General features: G+C 36.8%; 1 protein-coding gene across 1 annotated transcript; it reads right to left on the reverse strand.

The window, feature by feature from the left end:
* Positions 1 to 3,433: 3,433 nt before the first annotated feature.
* Positions 3,434 to 5,339, reverse strand: LOC110626270 (probable E3 ubiquitin-protein ligase RNF217). Its single transcript, XM_021772075.2, has 2 exons — positions 4,402 to 5,339; positions 3,434 to 3,854 (listed from the first exon to the last, which is right to left on the reverse strand). Exons 1-2 carry the CDS (start codon positions 5,196 to 5,198, stop codon positions 3,782 to 3,784), a joined length of 870 nt encoding a protein of 289 aa, XP_021627767.1. The 5' UTR covers positions 5,199 to 5,339; the 3' UTR covers positions 3,434 to 3,781.
* Between the last annotated feature and the right edge of the window lie 18,965 nt (positions 5,340 to 24,304).

Consider the following 24,304-nt stretch of genomic DNA (forward strand, 5'->3'; position numbering starts at 1 on the left):
TTTCAAAATTGAGGGACTAAGTAGCGAGTTTTTCCATACTATAGGGACTAAATAGTTTTTATTTTATTTTATTATTGATAAGGGTATTTTTGAATTATATTTATTCTCTTTCCTTTGACCAGGTGAAAATCATTGATTCAACAGAAATTTTTAACCGAGGGACCTTAAATTTTGACGGAATTAAACTTCAGGGATGAAAGTGTTGAGTTCTAAAAATAGAGGAATGAATCCGTTATTACGCTATACTTCAGGGACTAAAAAATAATTTTCCTTTTATTTTATTTTGCATTTTAATTTAAATATTTAAATTTTGAATTAGTTGATTCAACATTTATATTTTTATAATTTTACTCAATATTTAAAAATTAAAATATAAGATTTCATATAAAATGATAAATATAATATTTTTTTTATTTTTTAAATATAAACTAATTTCATATATAAAAATAATATTAACTCATACTTAATTATAATTAACCTATATATTTAATTCTATAAACAATCACAATTTAATTTTTAAATATGTAATAGATAGATTTTATTTTATATTAATAATTATAAAAATTTTAATAATATATTATTTTTAATTATTTTATATATACTGCTATTTTAAATTAAATAATATATTTATTATAAAATACTGATAATTATTACTATAAAATAAAATTTATTATGATTAAAAATTTTTAACGGCATATTTAATAATTAAATTATTTATTTTTAATTTTAATTTTAAAATTAATTAAAATTACATTCAAATATAAACCTTAAACTAATTTATCTAAAATTTAAAATGTTAGTTCTTTTTAGTTAATTGATTAATTAAAATAATAATAATAATAATAATAATAATAATAATAATAATATATGATATACCAATTAAATTATCAAAATTATGACATAAATTATTAATTTAAAAATTTATATATTAATTAAAATTATATTAAAATATAAAAATTTAACTAATTAAATTAAAATTAAAATATAAATATACGCAAACATGAAATTTTTTTAATTAATTGGTCAATTACTTAATATACTTTTATAAATTAATTATTAAATATTATAATTATTTTCATACAAGTATTTAAACTAACCTATGATGTTTACTAAATTTTAGTATTTTAAATTTGACAATAAAATAATAAAATAAAAAATAAATGAAGATTCTTAACAAAAATATACATTAATATTTAAGCCCAAATCCTATCTTATCCTATTTATCTAACTTTCCCCTTTTCAGTGGTTTTTCTTAATAATTATAATATTGGAACAAATGATAAATTCCTAAAGATTATTAAAATCTTTATCTAATTTTGAAACCGGATTTTAACTAATTTTCAACTTGTTTATTAACTATTATTGAAAAATTAATTTAACTTATTCCCAATCATCAAAATCTTTCACGATTTTATTTTTACATCAATGAGTATAAATAATAATTGAGATTTGGTGGTAATACTTTTGAAATTTAATTATAATTATAATATTGAATCAAACCAAAAAATGATTTTAAAAAAATCTATTAAAAAAAAATCTTTGTAATTTTGAAAATTTGAATAAAATTCCCATAAACTTTAAATTAGATTATCAAAAAACACTACAAAAAAGTTTGAATTTTGAATCAAATCAGATAATGAATTAAAAGAATCTATTAGAGAAAAATACATCAATCTTTTGTAATTTTGAAAATTTGAATAAAATTTCCATAAACTTTAAATTAGATTATGATGGGAAAAAATAATTATTATTAAACACACAGATTTTAAATTCTTAAGCATTCTATAGTAGAAAAAACCTCCATAAAAGCTTCTCACTTGCTGCAAGACATAAACATATTCCATTTATTTAATATATTTCATTTTATTTGAAAGAATTTATCGTATTTTATAATTTTAATTTTTTTAAAATAAAAATTTTTAAATTAAAAAAATAATTTCTTTCATGAGAATTGATGAAAAATATTAATTAAACTGTTTTTTATTTTTACCAGAAGAATAAATCTTATTAATTAATTTATTTAATCTGTTGTAATTCTTATGCTTTAAATTTAACATATTATCAGATTTCGATAATTATTTCTTTCAACCATAGACCGGACGGAGGCTGAACCATCTTTTTATGCTTTTATCAAATTATTTATAAAATTATCAAAATTATGCATAAGATTACTTACTGTGTATTTAGAATTAAAAATTTTATAAAAATTTAATTTAATTATTTTTTTTTAATAATTCTCTTATTTAGAATGAATTTTTTTTCAATTTAAAATTTTGATTTTGAAACAAATTGAAATCATATTTAATTTTGCAAGAAAAAAATCCATTTCAATGTTTTTCTTATAAAATGATTTATATCAAACAAAGGTTAAAAAAAAACTTTGTTAATGATGATAGAATAGGGAAAACAATTAACTAAATTCAGAAAGTTTAGTTTGAGCAGAAGTAAAGGACCCATGGAGGGACTGGCAGGAGCAACAAATTTTAATTTTCAAGTGGAAATAGATTGGATATGAGTTTGTTTTCAATAAATTATTATATTTAGTCTCTAAATTTTTAATAAAAATTAAAAGAGTAATTTTTATTTAAGTTTATAATTTGTTCTCTAAATATCAACTTTGCCATCGTTGGAATAAATAAAATATATGTATAGTGGTTAATTTTCGATTCTATTAGGATCATTTTTCACTAAAGCCACTCTATCATTCTCATTTGCAGAGCCCTGATCGAATCGCCGAGCATCTGTGAAAATTAAATTATTCGAATATGAACTATTAATTTAAATTATCGGAATTCATCCCAAATCTAATTATTATTATTCGAATAAAATTAAATTTTATTTAGTCTTATATATTTTAATTAATAATTTATAAAAAAATATTTTTTATTAATAATTTTCATTTAAAAAAATTTAATATTTCTAAAAGTGTTTAAATTTTAATTTTTAAATAAAAATATATACAAAAATTTATAAATATTATTATAAAATATATTTTTATATTAAATTAATTATTTATATAAAAAAATTCGAGCAGTGAATATCCTATATATAAAATCTAAACCTGCAACAAATATTATTTTTTAAGTACAAACTCATTCTAAAACCTATTATAACTATTCAAATCCATTTTATTGGGATTCGGTCGAATTGAGTACACGAAAATATCAATCCCTTGCCATCCCTAGATATAATCCTCTATTTACTCTCATTACCACTTTCTCCTGTTCAAATTCTCCAAGATCATATGGAGGAGAACTCTCTCTATATCATAACCTATATAAATCTTCTTTTTACTCTCATTACCACTTTCTCCTGTTCAATTTCTCCAAGATCCTAAGGAGAACTCTCTCTATATCATAACCTATAAAAATTTATGCTTGTTTTAACGTGCAATGATCTAAATGCCCATCAAAAGAAAACTGCCTCAAGTGTCTTACAATAAAAATCAAAATCTTGATCACATGCATCACATTAGAACATTAGAATTAAATATAAATGGACACTCAATCATAATGTAAACATGCACGAACAAATCCTAGTAGGCAAACAGCTCACTCTTCTGACTTCTGAGCCATAAACTTTCAAAACACAGATAAAATAGAGCCTTAAAGGTCATATAATGCAATTTTGCATTTTTCTAATCATTCAAAAACAGTCATATGCTTCAATCCTTTCTTGACAAAAAACTCTCTCCATCAAGGAAGCAACTTCTTAGTAGTCTCTTGTATTATACCTATTGTTATTGTAAACTCATACCACTCTCACGCTTTCTCCAGCCAAACTAGTTTCTCTGGCAACCACCATGACTTGGTGTCCACTCCACTCCACATCCATAGCAAAACTGGAAACTACACCTGCAGTTTCATATGATCACGAAGTAAGATTAACATGGCTAGAAAGGAATCATAAATATCTCCCAACTTATATGCTTATTTTTAGAATGCCCATTTCTCTAGCTAGTTGGCCTCTACTTTGCAAGCATTTCAAGCTAAGACATGGCAACATTCCCTATTCATATAATCACTTTTTTGTCTGTTGATTGCACTATCAAGTTTCAAATTCATAACCTCACATCACAGACTACGAGAGCCAAAGCATATTATTTGCATCAAGCATTTTTCAAAATTTAAAATGAAGCCTTAGTTCATGTCAAGGTAGAACCTTTAGATTTATTGGTAAGTAAAATCTAAAGTTGATATCAAAATGTTCAGATCCCTCATGATAGAATATTACCGAAATCAATTGTATGGATATATCCCACATAACCCTAATTAACGAATGAAGAATCACCCTCATATACGAGAAATTACTCGTGTATGTGCTTTCTCACCCACAAAAATTCACTGAGCAATGGTGCAAATACACAATGTTGGCGAGAATATAATATAATATAATACTGACCTGCAAGTCATATGCGGGCAACCTGCTGTTCTTTCCACGAAGAATTTGCAGCGAGGACATCTAGTCCATTTGTTGTCTCTAGCAAGTTCCATCACCATCAAATCTTCTCTTCCTCTCTCGTGCTCATTCAGCCTCTGGTACTCCTCACACACAACCCCAGAATGCCAAGGGACATAACATCGAGCACAAAACAATCTATGGCAGAAGGGGCACTCAGCTTCCCTAATAGCTTCACCTCCGTTATCAACCATCAGCATGGCCGAGCAGTCCTTAAATGGGCAGTAAAATCTCTGCGAACCGCTGAATAGCTCCTCGCATAGCGCCTCCTCCCAAAGATCAATCACTCCCTTGTTGAGTTTTACCCTGCAAGTTTCCAGTTCAAGCACTGCCTTACAATCCACCCCAGGACAAGTAACGATTGTAATGCTGTCCTGAATCTTTGTAGCCACATGTTTGCTTATACAATCGGAGCAGTAAGAGTGAACACAGCTATCAGTTGTGAACATTTGGTTCCTTTCTTTTCTTTCCACACAAATATCGCAGAAACTGCAGGAGGACTGACCAGCTTCAAGGTTATTTGGCTCTGGGGCTGCTTCAATCATCAAAACCGATGATGGGTTATTCTTCTCCATCTGTGAAATGATCACACAACCCATTAGAGCCTCCTGGAATTGCAGCTCCTCAGCGTATTTGGCGTCCGAAACTGGAAAGACTTCGTGTTGCTCTTCGTTATCGAGGAGCGCAGAGAAGTAGAACTCATCAACAAAATCGAGATCAGAGACGTTCTCATTTGCCATTATATGGAATATTCAATTGATAGGGTCTCTTGTTAACTAATTCAATCAAGCGAAATCAACCGTGTTTATTGTCTATATAGTCGATGAAGGGTATGGGCTAGAGGAAGCGACTTCGCTTAGAAGGAATTTCATCTTATTGGAAACTGCTTCCTGAGAGTTAAGACTTTCTTCTTTTTTATCCTTGACTTGACTCTTCCCTTTTGTTTTTTCCTTTTTTCTTTTTCTCACTTTCCCTATTTAACTTTATACTTTCTTTCTTAAAAAAATTACTATTCTTTTTCAATTTAAATAAAATTATATTTTCATCGTTGATATGAGTTAAAATTATCATATATGTACTTTTATCGTGACTATTTATAATTTATACCATTATTAAAGGAGAAGAGGAAAATAATAATATTATCTGTTATTTAATTATTTTATCAGATAAATAATAATTTTATTATTTAAATAATTTAAAATTAATTAGATTATTTAGTTTTTATAATTAATTCTAATTTTAAAGCGGATAATAATTTTAATATTTAAATTAATTTAAAATAAACAAAAATTTTAAAGTTTAAAATATACATAATCTAAACAAGATTAAAATCTTTGAGATGAGATGACTTTATTATTTAAATTAATTTAAAATTAATAAAAACTTTAAAATTTAAAATATACATAAAGTTTAGAATTTTTAAAATGTGATTATTAAAATAATACATTTAAATATGAGTTTCGCTCAAAATAAATAATAAGTTATATAAAATAAGACTATGTGATAACAATCTAATAAATCAATACGTGTTTCATTCGTAGAAAGAAAAACATGATGCTTCATGATAGATAGGTCTCAAGTTGGACAGACTCGCCTTCTCAATTTCAGAGCGAGTTTCTATAAGAAAGTTACCGTTAGACATCCAGCAGATTTCCTTTACGTCTGCGAATAGAATTTTCGATCAATTAGCCGGTGCAAATCCCTTATCAATAAACTGGCCATATTCATTATGAATTATCAGAAAATACTATATTTATCTCTATCTTCTTACAGTATAGAAGGGAATGGATCATAGAGGCAAAAATATGCTATTCTCTAACACAAATACTCTCAAGTTCTATTTTCGCCCTATCCTCTAGTATACTGACTTGAGCGTTAGAGTGGCTGCTGTAGGCACCCACCACCTCACGTTCTATTTCTTACAAGTTCTAGCCAATCACAGCACAGTTGCGTTCTGGCCACATTATCAATCTAAGTTCAACATCATTTGATTCCGTTGCCGGAAAATCCATTGAATCCTTTCAGTTTATTTGGATTAAAGCCGGTCTCTTATTTCTTTTCTCTTAAAAAAAAAATTTCTCCCTTCTTTCTAAATGGCCAACTGTAACGACCCGGTGACCGAACCGCTACCGGCGCTAGGATTCAGATCGACTTAAGGTCGCCGGAACCCGTAGCAAGCCTACTATGCATTCTGTAAACCTGGTAAATCCCATACATGATCAACAGTTTTCATAAAAATTTGAAACTTTACATTTACCAAGCTTAACATGTGCATGCACACTATCTCTGTAAATATAAAACCTCATACTAGAGCCCTCATCAAATGCTCTAGTTGGGTCATCATTTCATATATTAAGCTTGGTTCTCATCATATATCATTATAAAACATAATAATATACAGATCATGAATAAAAGGGATCTACCCACTCTAGGGCCAAGCACAATTCTATCATCAATATACATTACATGACTATACATCATTTTTACAATACATGTCTACTACCACTATTACATAAACTTTTCTCCTGTAGCTATCCCATGCTATCTCTGGCCCTGCAAACCTGGGGGTTAAGGAAAGGGGTGAGCTACTAGAGCCCAATGAGTATAGCAATAATAAAAACCATTTAATAAATCATGCTTCCATGAAATGCATCACATCACAAACAATTCATATCAAGGATGAACTTGTCACCAATAGTCCTCACACATTCCAATAGTGCCAGGGCGTAGCATGGGCCTCTGGTCTTTCTCATAATATAACAATAACATAACATGACATTCCATCATGCCAGTGGCGTAGAATGGGCTTCTGGTCTTTCTCTTACTATAATACTCGGCTAGACTCCGGCATCGGAATTCCTACCGTCCGGAGGAATCTCGGATGTCGGGACGCTCTAGAAGGGTAAGAATATGTTTTTCTAATATGTTTTTAGGTATTTTATGATTTTAAGTAAGAAAGAAATTGAGTTTTGAATGAAAAAGACCATAGAGGGAAAATTCAGGTTCGGCCGCCGAACTTGCATGAGTTTTGGAATCATCTTCGGCTTCCGAAGGTGGCCTGGCCAGCCACCTATAAGAAGCCCCATGGCCGAAAATGGGCGAGTTTTCCTCCCTATTTCTGGCCAGAGGTGAGTCCATGCCCTTCCATGGTTGGTTTTGACGATTTTCCTCAAATCTTTCAAGTTTTAACAAGTGTTTACTTGGTTTTTGAAGTTTTTGGAACTAAGATCAAGTTGTGGAGCTTGGAGACCCAAGGAGCTAGATTTCTCCTAAATGTTTGTTTGAATGTGTATGCATGTTGTAGAATAGCTAAATGCATGATTGGAAAAGTTTGGGAGGCAATGTGCATTGAATGGCTGAGTTCTGCCACTTTGGGAGAACTCAGGTTCAGCAGCCGAAGGCACTTTCGGCCGCCGAACCTGCCTGTGGAGGCAAGCTTTTGGCTACCGAACCTTGCCCCCGAAAGTTGGACTTTCGGCTCTGGAGGGCAGTTTCGGCCGCCGAACCTGCCGCCGAACATGCATGAGTTTTGGATCTGGAGAGAACTTTCGACCGCCGAAGGTGCCGCCGAAGGTGCATGACTTTCGGATCTGGAGGAGGGTTCGGTCGTCGAAGGTGCCCTGTCCAACCTTCCTTTGCCTGTTTTGCATGAATGTTTTAGGGTGTTTTAGGGAGTATTTGGGGAGTTGTTTAGAGTCATGTTAGTCTATGTTTGGCACCTCATTTGAGTCCACCTATGTAGGATCGGACCCGAGGAACCGAGGAGCCCAGCAGTGAGTCAGCTGCTACAGAGTAGATCAGAGTCAGCCAGAGGTGAGTAGAACTGAACTATGTTTAAAATAATGAAAGTTTTTAGCATGTTTTATGCATCATGAATGCCATGTATATATTAGGTTGTGTTGCATTAGAATTCACGAATATGATACATTGCATAAATTGCTGTTGATGTGGATGGATTTTGGATGAACCCTTAGCTCTCAATATGTCTAATGTTTAATGAAAGTCCAAGGCTGCCCATGTCCACGCGTCCTGGCATCTATTTATGTATGATGATTAATGAAAGTCCAGGACATGAGAAAGAATATGATGTAATGAATAATATTGAACAGTTATGTAATGTAATGATGTTTATTGAGGTTTAGAGTTGTGCTTGACCCTAGTATGTATGGTTAATCCCTTTTTATATACATGATCTATGTAATGTGTTAATGATGCTTTATGTAAACCAAGCTTAATGTATGTTATGTTGCCCCATTGGAGCATTTGATGAGGGCTCCAGTGTAAGGTTTATGTTTATGATGATGAGTATGCACAGGTTAAGCTTGGTAAAGGAAAGAAAAAATTTATTGTTCTATGTATATGTATGATCATGTATGGGATTTAACAGGTATACAGGATGTATGTTAGGCTTGCTACGGGTCCCGGCGACCTTAAGTCGATCTGGATCCTAGCGCCGGTAGCGATCCGATTTTCGGGTCATGTCTAATATGTCTGATGTGGATGGATTTTGGATGAACCCTTAGCTCACAATATGTCTGATGTTTAATGAAAGTCCAAGGCTGCCCATGTCCACGCATCCTAGCATCTATTTATGTATGATGCTTAATGAAAGTCCAGAGCTGCCCATGTCCACGTGTCTTGGCATTATGTGATGATTATAGAAGTCCTGCGGAGCTCCGTCGAGGGTCGGGCACATTGGATTGAGAGGATTGTTGGTGACAAGTCCATCCTTGATGTGAATTGTATGTGTTATGATGCATTCCATGAAAGCATGATTTATGATAATGTTTTATGGTTCTGCTCACTGGGCTTTTTAGCTCACCCCATTCCCTTAACCCCCAGGTTTGCAGGTTCGAGACAGTCCGGGAAGTCAGCTAGAGTAGGAAGGTTGTCTGTATGTAATAGTTAGTAAGTGAACATGAGAAAGAATATGATGTAATGAATAGTATTGAACAGTCATGTAATGTAATAATGTTTATTTTCTTTTTCAATTTAAATTACTATTCTTTTTCAATTTAAATAAAATTATATTTTCATCGTTGATATGAGTTAAAATTATGATATATGTACTTTTATCGTGACTATTTATAATTTATACGATTATTAAAGGAGAAGAGGAAAATAATAATATTATCTGTTATTTAATTATTTTATAAAATAAATAATAATTTTATTATTTAAATAATTTAAAATTAATTAGATTATTTAGTTTTTATAATTAATTCTATTTTCAAAGCGGATAATAATTTTAATATTTAAATTAATTTAAAATCAACAAAAATTTTAAAGTTTAAAATATACATAATCTAAACAAGATTAAAATCTTTGAGATGAGATCACTTTATTATTTAAATTAATGTAAAATTAATAAAAATTTTAAAATTTAAAATATACATAAAATTTAGAATTTTTAATATGTGATTATTAGAATAACACATTTAAATATTAGTTTTGCTCAAAATAAACAATAAATTATCACCATAAAATAAGTCTATGTGATAAGAATTTAATAAACCAATACGTGTTCCATTCGTAGAAAGGACAGATAGGTCTCAGATTGGATAGACTTGGTCTCTCAACTTCAGAACGAGTCTCTATAAGAAAATTACCGTTACACATCCAGCAGATTCCCTTTACGTCTGCGATCACAAGATTTCCGACCAATTAGCCGGTGAAAATCTATTACCAATAAGCTGGCCATATCATTACGAATTATCAGAAAATACTATATTTATCTCTATTTTCTTACAGTAGAGAAGGAAATGGATCATAAAGGCAAAAATATGCTATTCTCTAACACAAATACTCTCAAGTTCTATTTTCGCCTTATCCTCCAGAATACTGACTTGAGCGTCAGAGTGGCTATTGTATGCACCCACCACCTGACGTTCTTTTTCTTACAGGTTCTAGCCAATTACAGCACAGCTGCGTTCTGGCCACATTATCAATTTAAGTTCAACAACATCATTTGGTTCCGTTGCCGGAAAATCCATTGAATCCTTTCAGTTTATTTGGATTAAAACCGGTCTCTTATTTCTTTTCTCTTAGAAAAAAAAAAATATCTCCCTTCTTTCTAAATGGCAGACAATGCATGAACTATTGCTAAGTTTTCTACCGGCGTGGATGCTATCATTTCTTCAACTCCTGGTAGTGGACAAGGCCAGTAAAGCAGATCCCAACAATCTGAGTATTGAGCAAATACTCCAATACGTCATAAGGTTGCAGGTTATTTTTTAGTAATACAAAGTTCAGGAAGAAGCGTCTCTCATAGCTCCCAGAGGAAAGGAGGAAGTCTCTGTTGATACCTCAAGGACTCGAACAGAGGCAATTTAGATGCGGTCCAAAAGGAAGGACAAGTTCAAGGGAGAGGAGTCATCAGACGATGCTCTGAAGGATGTCGGTTAGAAGATAGTACGGATTGCTCCAAGGTATCAAGGAGGACAAGAAGAGGATAAAAGAACGAGCTAAAAACAAGACCAAAAGCTGAAGAAGCAAGGATATAAGGGAGAACATAAAAGTTACCTAGTCTCCAGATGCGGGGACGACCAAAGTAAGTATAAGAATTACACCCCATTGAATGACTCACAAACACATATTCTAATGTGGATTAGGAAAAATGACAAGAAGATCAGGTGGCCTCTTAAATTCAACCCTAAGGAAGCTGAGAAATGATACAGGATCAGGTACTGCCATTTTCATGAAGTCCATAGATATACAACGGAGGAGTGCTAGCAAAGACGAGATTGAGAGGTTAATAAGTAGTAGTGCACTTTAAAAGTTTATCAAAAAGAGTAGAAGAGATAGGAGACCCGAGTACGAGGTAATAATTCTTAAAACCACCCATGACAGTGAACCTGTGGGGGTTACTCATGTTTTTGCAAGAGGATCGAGCGTTAATAGGGGGTGCCAATAAGGAGAATATCACAGATGTCCAGCTCCTTAGTCAAATTCCGAGTCTTAAAAACGGTCAAGTTGGACGATCAAATCTTTTATTTTATTTTTAGAAAAATTTTTGTAATTTATGGAAAGGTTATAAAATTAGGATGTATTCTTCAAGTTTCTTTTTTAATAGGAAGGTAAGAAATGTTGGACGGATGAAAGCGTGGAGACAAGAACAAAGGCCATAAGGCATTCGCCAGGCCAAAATCTATGCGTTGGACCGCAAAAACACATTCATAAAACGGCAGCAAGGCCATCCAAACATGAGTTTCGCATATCAAGGCATCTCATGCTAGGCCACAAGGAATTCGCCAACCAAAATCTGGACATTGGACTGCGAAAATACATTCATAAAACGACCACAAGGCCATCCAAGTATAGGTCCCGCATAGCAAGGCATCCCATACCAGGCCATAAGGCATTCACCAGGCCAAAATCTGGGCATTGGACCGTAGAAATATATTCATAAAACGACCACAAGGCCATCCGGGCATGAATTCCACATATACTTTCGACATAGGTCTTGCACATAATCTGAGCATTTGTAACGACCCGGAAACCGGACCGCTACCGGCGCTAGGATCCAGATCGGCATAAGACCGCCGGGACCCGTAGCAAGCCTAACATACATCCTGTATACCTGTTAAATCCCATACATGATCAAATATATACATAAAACTTTAAACTTTTTCTTTCATTTACCAAGCTTAACCTGTGCATGCACAACTCAAAAACATAAAACCCCAGACTGGAGCCCTCTACAAATGCTCCAATGGGGCAACATAACATACATCAAGCTTGGTTTAACATAACTCATCATAAAACATTACATATAGATCATGTATAAAAAGGGATTTACTATAAACGTTAGGGCCAAGCACAATAATAAACCTCATTACATTATTTTACATTACATTACTTTACATTATACATGTCCACTACTATACTATTACATGACATAACTATGACATACCCTTAACCATTACTCTTTTGACTCCCTATGCTATCTCTGGTCCTGCAAAACTAGGGTTAGGGGAAAGGGGTGAGCTAAAAAGCCCAGTGAGCAGAACAATAAAACAATTCATTAAAACATATGCTATCATGAAATGCATCACATCACAAACAAATCGCATCAAGGATGGAATTATCACCAATAGCCCTCTGCATATCGTACCAGGTCTAGCCGTGCTAGGGGCGATACGACCACACCTGGTTTTCTCTTACATATACATATCATAGCAAGTCCAACTGTGCCAGGGGCGATACGGCCTCACCTGGTCTTCTCTTACAGTCCAACTATGCTAAAGGCGATACGGCCTCACCTGGTCTTCTCTTACAGTCCAACTATGCCAGGGGCGATACGGCCTCACCTGGTCTTCTCATCTCATATCACATCATACCATCTCATGTCATTTCATATCATCTCATGTCATTTCATATCATCTCATGTCATACCATATCATATTGAGGGCTAGAGGATCATCCAATATCCATCCACAACAACATCATCATATAATGCAATGCAACATATTCGTGGGTTCTAATGCAACAACCTATAAACATGGCAATCGTGATGCATGGACATGCTTAAAAGTTAATTTGCTTTAAATAAAAGAGTTGTGTTCTACTCACCTCTGGCTACCTCTAGACTAACTCTGAAGCGGCTAACACTGCTGAACACCTCGGTTCCTCAGGTCCGATCCTACATAGGTGGACTCAAATGAGGGACCAAACAAACTCGAATAGGACTCTAAATATCTCCCCAAAAACCCCCTAAAGCATCATAAAACAATCATAGAAGTCATGCAAAAGAAGGCTGAACAGGGCACTTTCGGCGGCAGGTTCGGCGGCCGAAAGTCCCTCCAGAACCGAAACTCGGCCACTTTCGGCAGCACCTTCAGCGGCCGAAAGTGGTTCCAGAGCCAAAACTCATATATGTTCGGCGGCACCTTCGGCGGCTGAAACTCCCCTCCAGAGCCGAAAGTCCAACTTTCGGGGGCAGGGTTCGGCAGCCAAAGCAAGCCACCATAGGCAGGTTCGGTGGCCGAAAGTCCCTTCGGCTGCCGAACCTGAGTTCTCCCAGAATGGCAGAACTCAGCTTCTTCATGCACAAACAGCCTCCAAACCTTCCAAAATAACCCAAAACCTCACATGATCTCTCCCAAACATGCATACACACTCCCTCATGCATATAGGGCATAAACTTACTTAAACCTCACAACATAACATCGCATAAACAAACATTAAGCATAAAACCCACATAAACCTAAACATGCACATCTACTCTATCCCATGCATCAAAACTTCATAAAAACTTCATTAAAACAAAGAAAAGGGTGTGGATCTACACTTACCTCTTGAAGATCGAGGGTTGGTGCGATCCCTAACTTGGAGATGGGAGAAATCTAGCTCCTTGGGTCTCCAAGCTCCAAAACTTGGTCTTAAGCTCAAAACTCTTCAAAACAAAGATAAAACTCATGAAAACTTGAGGGATTTGAAGAAAAAACACTAAAACAACCAAAGGAGGACATGAACGCACCTTAGCTCGAGAATGGGGAGAAAACTCGCCCATTTTCGATCTGAGGGCCTTTTATAGGTGGCCGGTCAACCACCTTCGGCGGCCTAAGCTGCTTCCACAACTTCACCACCTTCGGCAGCCTAACGTGCCCCCTAAACTATCCCATGTTCGGCGGCCGAACTTGAGGTTCGGTGGCCGAAAGAAAGCCACTTTTGGAAGCCTAACATGCCTCCTAAACAACCCCATGTTCGGCGGCCGAACTTGAGGTTCGGCGGCCGAACCTGGGTTCTTCTCTCCTTGGTCTTTTCTTTCAAAACTCAAATCCTTTCTAATCAAAACCATAAAAACATGTAAAAACATTCTAGAAAACCTTTACTTTACCCTTCTAGAGAGTTCCGACATCCGAGATTCCACCGGACGGTAGGAATTCCGATACCTGAGTCTAGCCGGGTATTACATTCTCCCCCCCTTAAGAACATTCGTCCCCGAATGTTCCTCAACTAGCACATGCAAAGCAAAACATATCACATAACACATAAAAACATTATCCTTAAAAGAGATAAAGACATTGCCGGAGTATGAACTCCCGGGTCTCCCAAACACCTTCGTCCTTTTTTTTGTGGTGATTCTAAAAGATTTTCACCATCAGGATTCCCTTGTTCCTCAACTTTCTGATCTGCGTGTCTAGGATCCGCACTGGTTACCCAACATAGGTGAGATCTCCTAAGATCTCTACATCTGATTCACTACGAACCTTGCCAGGATCTGACACGAACTTCCATAGCATAGGAACATGAGAACCCAGGTGGATTCTTTCCATGGGAACAGGTAAATCTAACTTGTACGATACATCCCCAACCTTTTACAAGGCCTCAAAGGGTCCGATGTATCGTGAAGCTAGCTTACCTTTCTTCCCAAAAAGAACCACCCCTCTTTTAGGAGACACCTTGAGCAATACCATATCTCCCTCCAGAAATACTACAAGCTTCCTACGAGCATCTGCTCAACACTTCTACCGGCACACAGCCGTCCTGATTCTTTCTCTGACAACTGACCTTCCCTCTGCTGTACTGTGGGATAAACCGCCAAGTGATTTCCGGCTGGGGCATTTGTCATAACATTTGCCTCACCCGGATGCTACCGAAACTTATAACCATAGTCACTAAGTAGTTCTACCCACTTTCTCTGCCTTAGGTTTAACTCTTTTTGACTCAAGATGCACTGCAAGCTTTCATGATCTATAAAGATCTCTCATTTTTTTCCCATAAAGGTAACACCTCTACATCTTGAGTGCAAAGATCACAACTACCTTTTCTAGATCATGTGTAGGGTAATTCAACTCATGCTCCTTTAACTGCCTAGAAGCATAAGCAACTACCCTTTCAAACTGCATCAACACACAATCTAGTCCCACACGGGACGCATCACAGGACACTGTGAAGACTTCATCACTGGTAGGCAGAGTTAACACCGGTACTGACGTCAACCTTCTCTTTGGCTATTCAAAGCTTTCTTCACACTATTTTGACCAACTAACCTCTGTTTCTCTTTGGTCAACCCGATCATAGGAGCAGCAACTCTAGAGAAGTTCTGGATGAACCTCCTGTAGTAACCTGTCAACCCAACAAGCTCTTAATCTATGTCACTGTGGTGGGTCTAGGCCAGTTAACTACAGCTTCAACTTTCTTGGGATCTACCTCAAAACCCCTATTTCTGACACATCGCGACCCAAGAAAGATATGCTCCTTAACCGAAACTCACATTTGGAGAACTAGGCACCCAAGCCATGTCCTCTCAAGGTCTGTAACACTGTCCTCAGATAATGGGCATACTCCTCTGCGCTTCTGGAATACACCAAGGTATCGTCAATGAAGACAATAACGAAGTGGTCTAGAATCTAACTAGAAACTCTGCTTATGAGATCCATGAATGCTGCAGGGGCATTTAATAGCCCGAACGACATTACTAGGAACTCATAGTGCCCACATCTGGTTCTGAACGCCGTCTTCGGCACATCTTCTTCTCTGATCCTTTACTGCTGGTACCCGGATTTCAGATCTATCCTGAAAAGATGACCAACTCCTGCTAGCTGGTCTAAATAGATCGTCGATCCAAGGTAACCGATACTTATTCTTGTTAGTGACTTTGTTCGACCGCCTGTAGTCGATACAAAGGCTTAAGGATTCATCCTTCACTCTCATAAACAACACTAGAGCACCTCTAAGTGAGATACTCGGTCGGATGAAACCCTTACCTACCAACTCTTGCAACTGTTCCTTTAGCTCTTTCGACTTCTTTAACTCTACAGGTACCATCCTGAAGGGAGGGATAGAGATGGGTCTGGTTCCCATTATCACTTTAATTTCGAACTCTGTCTCCCTAACAGGTGGTAAATCTGACAGCTCGTTTGGAAAAACATCTAAAAACTCTCTCTGACTACGGACACTGAAGCTGGTTCCCTGACCTGACTGCTATGCTTTCTCACAAGAGCAAGAAATCCCCTGACAACCTTTCCTGAACAACTCACGAGCCTGTAGGACTGATATCAAACCTCTAGGTATCCCTACTCTGTCCCTTCAAAGGACTACCTCTGATCCACCCTGATCTCTGAACCTGACTACCTTGTCTCTGCTATCCAAGGTAGCACCATGAGTAGAAAGCCAATCCATCCCTAGAATGATGTCATAATCAGTCAAATCTAGAACCACTAGGTCGGCTGGAAGGCATCTACTCTCTACATACTCTGAACTATACTGACAGACTGACTCTGTCACAGATGGATCATACTTGGGTCCACTGACCCCAAGAGAACACTCTAACCCAGAAGCTATCAACCCACTCTATTTACGGCTCTCAAAGCAACAAGGAAAGAGAAACATCAGGGTCCACTAAAACATGCACATCAGAACATAAGAGAGCGAGATTACCTGTCATCACCATGTCCGATGTGTCAGCCTCCTGCTGGGTCATGGCGAAGATCCGTGCCAGAGCTGATGGACCTTCTCCGCAGGAACCTGCTGAAGAAGGGGTTACCCTTCTCCCTCTGCCTCTGCCCTGCATTGTGGCTAGAGCTACTGGCTGAGCTATACTATCTGAAGCTGTCTGCTGGGATCGTGGCAATAAGGTCGCAGTGGGACACTCACGTGCCATGTGCCCCTCCTGTCCGCACCTGAAACATGTTGTTGTCCCAATCCAACAGACTCCCTTGTGCGGCCTACCGCACCTCGTACATTTGGAACTATCCAAACCAGAGCTCAAACCATCGCCTAATCCCATACCAGACTTTAACCTGTTCCAGAACTTGCTCTTCTTTGATCTTCGAAGGCCTCTGTCCCCCTTTTTACTCTTTGCGGCAGCCTCACTCAGAGAGGAGAGATCAACATTCCCTGTCCCCGGGGTTTTGAAACCCGAGGATTGTGCCACCTGCTGTTTCACTGTTCCTTGGATGATGGCACTAGCTTCCATCTTTCGGGCCATATCCACTATCGCATGGAAACTCTCCCTCTCTATTGACTGGATCAAGGAGGAATACCTGGAATGAAGTCTCATGATATACCTCCTAGCTTTCTTCTGATCTGTGTCAAAGGTTTGCCCTGCAAACGGCAACAGCTCCAAGAACTTATCTGTGTACTCATCTATACTCATATCCTCCGTCTGCCTTAGCTGCTCAAACTCAATCATCTTAAGCTCCCTTGAACTGTCTGGAAAAGCCCATCCTGCGAACTCATTGGCAAACTGATCCCAGGATAAGCTCTCCAACCTTGGGTCCACATAGTTTTTGAACCATTCTCTTGCTTTCTTGCATTTCAATGTGAACCCCGCCATCTGAATGGCTCTACTGTCACTTGCTCCTAGCTCATCTGTTATCATCTTTACCGTTCTGAGATACTCAAAAGGGTCATCACCTGTTTCAAACTTGGGGGCATCCAACTTTAGATAATCCGTCATCTTCACTTTACCCCCAACCGATGAGCTAGGTTTGGATGTTTGGACATCCTGGACTACTGGTTCTGCTGATGGAGGAGGAGGCGCAGCATTCCCTGGGTTAGGGTTTGCTGGACCTGGGAAAAAGGGTGAGGGTGGAAACATAGGATACTGTGGATATGGCGGGTAAAAGGAAGGATAGGGCATAAAGGTGGGATATGGGTTATAGCTAAAAAAATCCGATGCATTCCCTATCGGATACCCTGGCCCCTGAGGGTAGGGTGGATACTGTAGTGGAACAAAACCCGAGGCCTGAGTGCCTCCTTGGGACTCTCTCATATCCTCTCCTGACATACTCATGCCCAAGCTGCCATCTCTTCTCTGTTCATCCTCCTCTGATCCCCTCATATCCGCTGACATATCACCCTGAACTGCTCCTCTTCTGCTCACATCAAAAGACCTTCTAGGGTCCCTTGATGTTCCTTCTCTGCTTGATCTACATGACATTGCCCTTGGCAATGCTGGGGGATGGGCACCCATGCCCTCATTCTCTGGTAGTACTACAGTCAATCTTGCAGATCGACGAGTGCCTCTCATCCTATTTCTCTGAAACACAACATACATCTCATAGCATTAGCAGCATATAGTTCATGTGGAAGCACATGAACCCACATCGCATACATAGCATATCATACGAATATAGCATCATATGGTCCATGTGGTAACACATGAATCCTCATCACATACATATCATATCATTAATGCACATGCATTCTATCATGGCATTTCACATCATCATCAAGACAGGACTCGACATCCTATCCTAGTGGACATGATTTTTCCTATTGTGCTTGCCCTTCTATGACCTCTATGAGCCCGACACACTCTAGGTCCGACTATGTGAACCTAGGGCTCTGATACCAATCTGTAACGACCCGGAAACCGGACTGCTACCGGCGCTAGGATCCAGATCGGCATAAGGCCGCCGGGACCCGTAGCAAGCCTAACATCCATTCTGTATACCTGTTAAATCCCATACATGATCAAACATATACATAAAACTTTAAACTTTTTCTTTCATTTACCAAGCTTAACCTGTGCATGCACAACTCAAAAACATAAAACCCCACACTGGAGCCCTCAACAAATGCTCCAATGGGGCAACATAACATACATCAAGCTTGGTTTAACATAACTCATCATAAAACATTACATATAGATCATGTATAAAAAGGGATTTACTATAAACGTTTGGGCCAAGCACAATACTAAACCTCATTACATTATCTTACATTACATTACTTTACATTATACATGTCCACTACTATACTATTACATGACATAACTATGACATACCCTTAACCATTTCTCTTTTGACTCCCTGTGCTATCTCTAGTCCTGCAAAACTAGGGTTAGGGGAAAGGGGTGAGCTAAAAAACCCAGTGAGCAGAACAATAAAACAATTCATTAAAACATATGCTATCATGGAATGCATCACATCACAAACAAATCGCATCAAGGATGGAATTGTCACCAATAGCCCTCTGCATATCGTACCAGGTCTAGCCGTGCCAGGGGCGATACGACCACACCTGGTTTTCTCTTACATATACATATCATAGCAAGTCCAACTGTGCCAGGGGCGATACGGCCTCACCTGGTCCTCTCTTACAGTCCAACTATGCCAGGGGGGATACGGCCTCACCTGGTCTTCTCATCTCATATCACATCATACCATCTCATGTCATTTCATATCATCTCATGTCATTTCATATCATCTCATGTCATACCATATCATATTGAGGGCTAGAGGATCATCCAATATCCATCCACAACAACATCATCATATAATGCAATGCAACATATTCGTGGGTTCTAATGCAACAACCTATAAACATGGCAATCGTGATGCATGGACATGCTTAAAAGTTAATTTGCTTTAAATAAAAGAGTTGTGTTCTACTCACCTCTGGCTACCTCTGGACTAACTCTGAAGCGGCTAACACTGCTGAACACCTCGGTTCCTCAGGTCCGATCCTACATAGGTGGACTCAAATGAGGGACCAAACATACTCGAATAGGACTCTAAACATCTCCCTAAAAACCTCCTAAAGCATCATAAAAAATCATAGAAGTCATGCAAAAGAAGGCTGAACAGGGCACTTTCGGCGGTAGGTTCGGCGGCCGAAAGTCCCTCAAGAGCCGAAACTTAGCCACTTTCGGCGGCACCTTCGGCGGCCGAAAGTGGTTCCAGAGCCGAAACTCATGCATGTTCTGCGGCACCTTCGGCGGCCGAAACTCCCCTCCATGAAAGTCCAACTTTCGGGGGCAGGGTTCGGCAGCCAAAGCAAGCCACCACAGGCAGGTTCGGCGGCCAAAAGTCCCTTCGGCTGCCGAACCTAAGTTCTTCCAGAATGGCAGAACTCAGTTTCCTCATGCACAAACAGCCTCCAAACCTTTCAAAACAACCCAAAACCTTACATGCTCTCTCCCAAACATGCATACACACTCCCTCATGCATATAGGGCATAAACTTACTTAAACCTCACAACATAACATCACATAAACAAACATTAAGCATAAAACCCACATAAACCTAAACATGCACATCTACTCTATCCCATGCATCAAAACTTCATAAAACTTCATTAAAACAAAGAAAAGGGTGTGGATCTACACTTACCTCTTGAAGATCGAGGGTTGGTGCGATCCCTAACTTGGAGATGGGAGAAATCTAGCTCCTTGGGTCTCCAAGCTCCAAAACTTGGTCTTAAGCTCAAAACTCTTCAAAACAAAGATAAAACTCATGAAAACTTGAGGGAGTTGAAGAAAAAACACTAAAACAACCAAAGGAGGACATGAACGCACCTTAGCTCGAGAATGGGGAGAAAACTCGCCCATTTTCGGTCTGAGGGCCTTTTATAGGTGGTCGGTCAACCACCTTCGGCGGCCTAAGCTGCTTCCACAACTTCAGCACCTTCGGCAGCCTAACGTGCCCCCTAAACTATCCCATGTTCGGCAGCCGAACTTGAGGTTCGGCGGCCGAAAGAAAGCCACTTTCGGAAGCCTAACGTGCCTCTTAAACAACTCCATATTCGGCGGCCGAACTTGGGTTCTTCCCTCCTTGGTCTTTTCTTTCAAAACTCAAATCCTTTCTAATCAAAACCATAAAAACATGTAAAAACATTCTAGAAAACCTTTACTTTACCCTTCTAGAGAGTTCCGACATCCGAGATTCCACCGAACGGTAGGAATTTCGATGCCTGAGTCTAGCCGGGTATTACAGCATTGGTCTGCAGAAATAAATTCATAAAAGGCCACAAGGCTATTCGGTGCATGGGTCCTTCACAATAAGGCATTCAATGACAGGCCACAAGGCGGGTATACGCTTGACCGACCTATCAGGTGTTAGTCCAGCTGCATAAGAAGTTTATGAGGCATTTCATGCCAGGCCGGAAGGCAAGTACACACCAAGCCGACCTGCTGGGTGTTAGTCCCACTTTATGAGAAGTTTTTAAGGCATTTGATGCCAGGTCTCAAGGCGGGTACACACCAGGCTGACCTACCAGGTGTTAGTCCTGCTTCATGAGAAGTTTCTAAGGGATTGTATGTCACGCCTCAAGGTGAGTATACACCAGGCCAGGAAACCAGATATTAGCCTAGCTCACAAAAAGTTTCTAAAGCGTTTGATGTTAGGCCGCAAGGCGAGTATACGCCAGGCCGACCTACCGGGCGTTAGTTCCATTTCATGAGAAGTTTCTAAGGTATTTGATGCCAGATCGACCTATCGAGTGTTAGTCCCACTTCATGAAAAGTTTCTAAGAAATTGAATATCAGGTCTCAAGACGAGTATATGCCAGGCTAGGAGACTGGGTGTTAGCCTTTGCTTACAAAAAGTTTCTAAGGTGTTTGATGCCAGGCCGCAAGGCAAATATACGGCAGGTCGACCTTCCGGGTGTTAGTCCTGCTTCACAAGAAGTTTTTAAGGCATTTGATGCCCAGAAGCTTGTCAAGGCTAGAGAAATAGCACGCCAGGGCTAGAAAATGCCCGTAAAGGCTAAAAAAGTCAAAGAGCTTGTAAGGGCTCTAGAAAAATGCTCGGAAGCTCGCAAAGGCATTTAATGCCAGAAAGCTCATCAATGCTAGAGAAAGCCTGAAAGCACGCTAAGGCTAGAAAATGTCCGGAGGCACGATAAGATTGAAAAAGGTCAAAGAGCTCGCAAGAACTAGAAAAATACTTGTAAATGCTAGAAAAGGCCAAGGAGCTTGTAAGGGCTAGAAAAATGCCTAGAAACTTGCAAAGGCATTTGATGGCAGGAAGCTCGTTAGGGCTAGAGAAAGCCCGGAAGCACGCTAGAACTAGAAAATGTCCGTAAACTTGACAATGCTAGAAAAGGCCAAGGAGCTCGCAAGAGCTAGAAAAATGCCTAGAAGGTCGACAAAGCTTAAAAAGGTCAAGGAGCTCATCAGGGCTGAAAAAATTACGGAAGTCCATTAAGGTTGTAAAAGGCTAGAAAGCCCGTCAGGGCTGTAAAAAGCCAAGGAGCTCGTCAGGGTAAGAAAATGCTCGAAAGTATGTCAAGGCTAAAAAATACTCGAAAGTATGTCAAGGCTAAAAAATGCCTGAAAACTCATCAAGACATTACTCTATTACTCATCGTGCGCTCAGTCCAGATGAACAAAGCCACATGACCCAGATCATAAAAAACGATTGTCACCTTCTAAAGAATTGCAGACCAGTGGGAGGATCTCTGATACTACATGAGACTCGCTCAAAGTAGGCAATGAATTGTTACCATAAGAAGAACCATGTGGTAAGAATTTGATAAACTAATACACGGTCCCACCCGTAGAAAGAAAGATCAGGACACTTTAGGACAGATCAGTCTCAAGTCGAACAGACTCACTCTCTTAACTTCAGGGCGAGTCTCCATAAGAGAGTTACCGTTAAACAGTTACAATCCAGCAAATTTTCTTTACGCTTTCGATCGTGGAATTCCTAACCAATTATTCGGTGAAAATTTCTTACTAACAAGTCAACCACATTATCATAAAATATTATATTTATCTCTATTTTCTTACAATATAAAAGGAAAGAATCACATAGACAAAAGTAAATTATTCTCTAATATAAATATTCTTAAGTTCTATCTTCGCTCTATCCTCCAATATACTAACTTCAACATCAAAGTGGCTGTCGTACATACTCACCATTTCATGTTTTCTTTTTTGCAGATTTAGCTAATCAAAATAAAGTTTTATTCTGACCACGATCTAAAGTTAAACAACATTACTTTTAAAATAAATAAAAAGAAAAATTAAAAAAAAAACTGAAGATGGTGTATTTATTAACAAATGAAATTATAAATTATAGCTATTTTTATATAAATACTCCGATTACAAGTTATAATATAATATTAATAATTATAGCCATTTTTAAATTTATCTCTATCGTATTAGTATAATTTTTTTTTAATTTATATATATATATATAAATGAGAGAATAAAAATAATAAAAAAATTTATAAATTTAATACATGCATTATTAATACATATTATAAAACATGCAAGTAACATAAAAATACATAAATTATGAAATAATAAATGGAACATAGTAAAATATAATTATAACAATATGCTATTATTGGTAATGAAATAATATATATGATGATAATATTATACAATATAAAAATATTAAAAGTTATATAGTTATTTCGTTAATTAATATTCATTTTACGAGAAATTAAAAAATTAAATAAATTCTTACAAAAATTCAGTAAGAATTCAATTTTTTTAAAATAATTTTTTTAAATTAAAAAATATTAAATATTTTCATTCTAAATAAAAAAATTATTAGATATAAATAAATAAATTAAATTAAATTTTAAGAGGAACTATGAAAATATAAGCAAACATCATTAAAAAAAGTCAAATTAAAAGTAATTCCATTCAATGTTAATTATATGCAAAGGTAAGTGTTATGTTACGACTATTTCTTAAATGAAATTTTTTATTAACATTAATTTATGAGAAGATAAAAAAATATCATATTGTTGTATTTATTCTATGCAAGTATGTATTTTAATTTATATTAAAATAATATCTCAATAATTTATAAATATTTTTAAAAAATATTAACATGATAAATAAAATATAATTATTAATTAATATTTTAAAAAAATAAAAAATTATTATATAATTTCATTTATTTTTATTTTCTATATGATAAAAGTTTCACATTAAAATTTTTAACAGTTTTTAAAAATTAAAGTTATTTATTAACATACTATAGTCAAAATGTTATTTTGACACGAATTCAATCATACATCAAAGTAAAAAAAAAAAAAAAAAAAAAAAAAAAAAAAATGATGAAATCACTTCTTTTTTCCTTAATTTATTACTGAAATAATCGCCAAGAACAGAACACACGCGACCCTACATCGCACTACACTGCTTGACTGTAGA

This window comes from Manihot esculenta, chromosome 11 (assembly GCF_001659605.2).
Source record: "Manihot esculenta cultivar AM560-2 chromosome 11, M.esculenta_v8, whole genome shotgun sequence".
Lineage (NCBI taxonomy): Eukaryota > Viridiplantae > Streptophyta > Magnoliopsida > Malpighiales > Euphorbiaceae > Manihot > Manihot esculenta.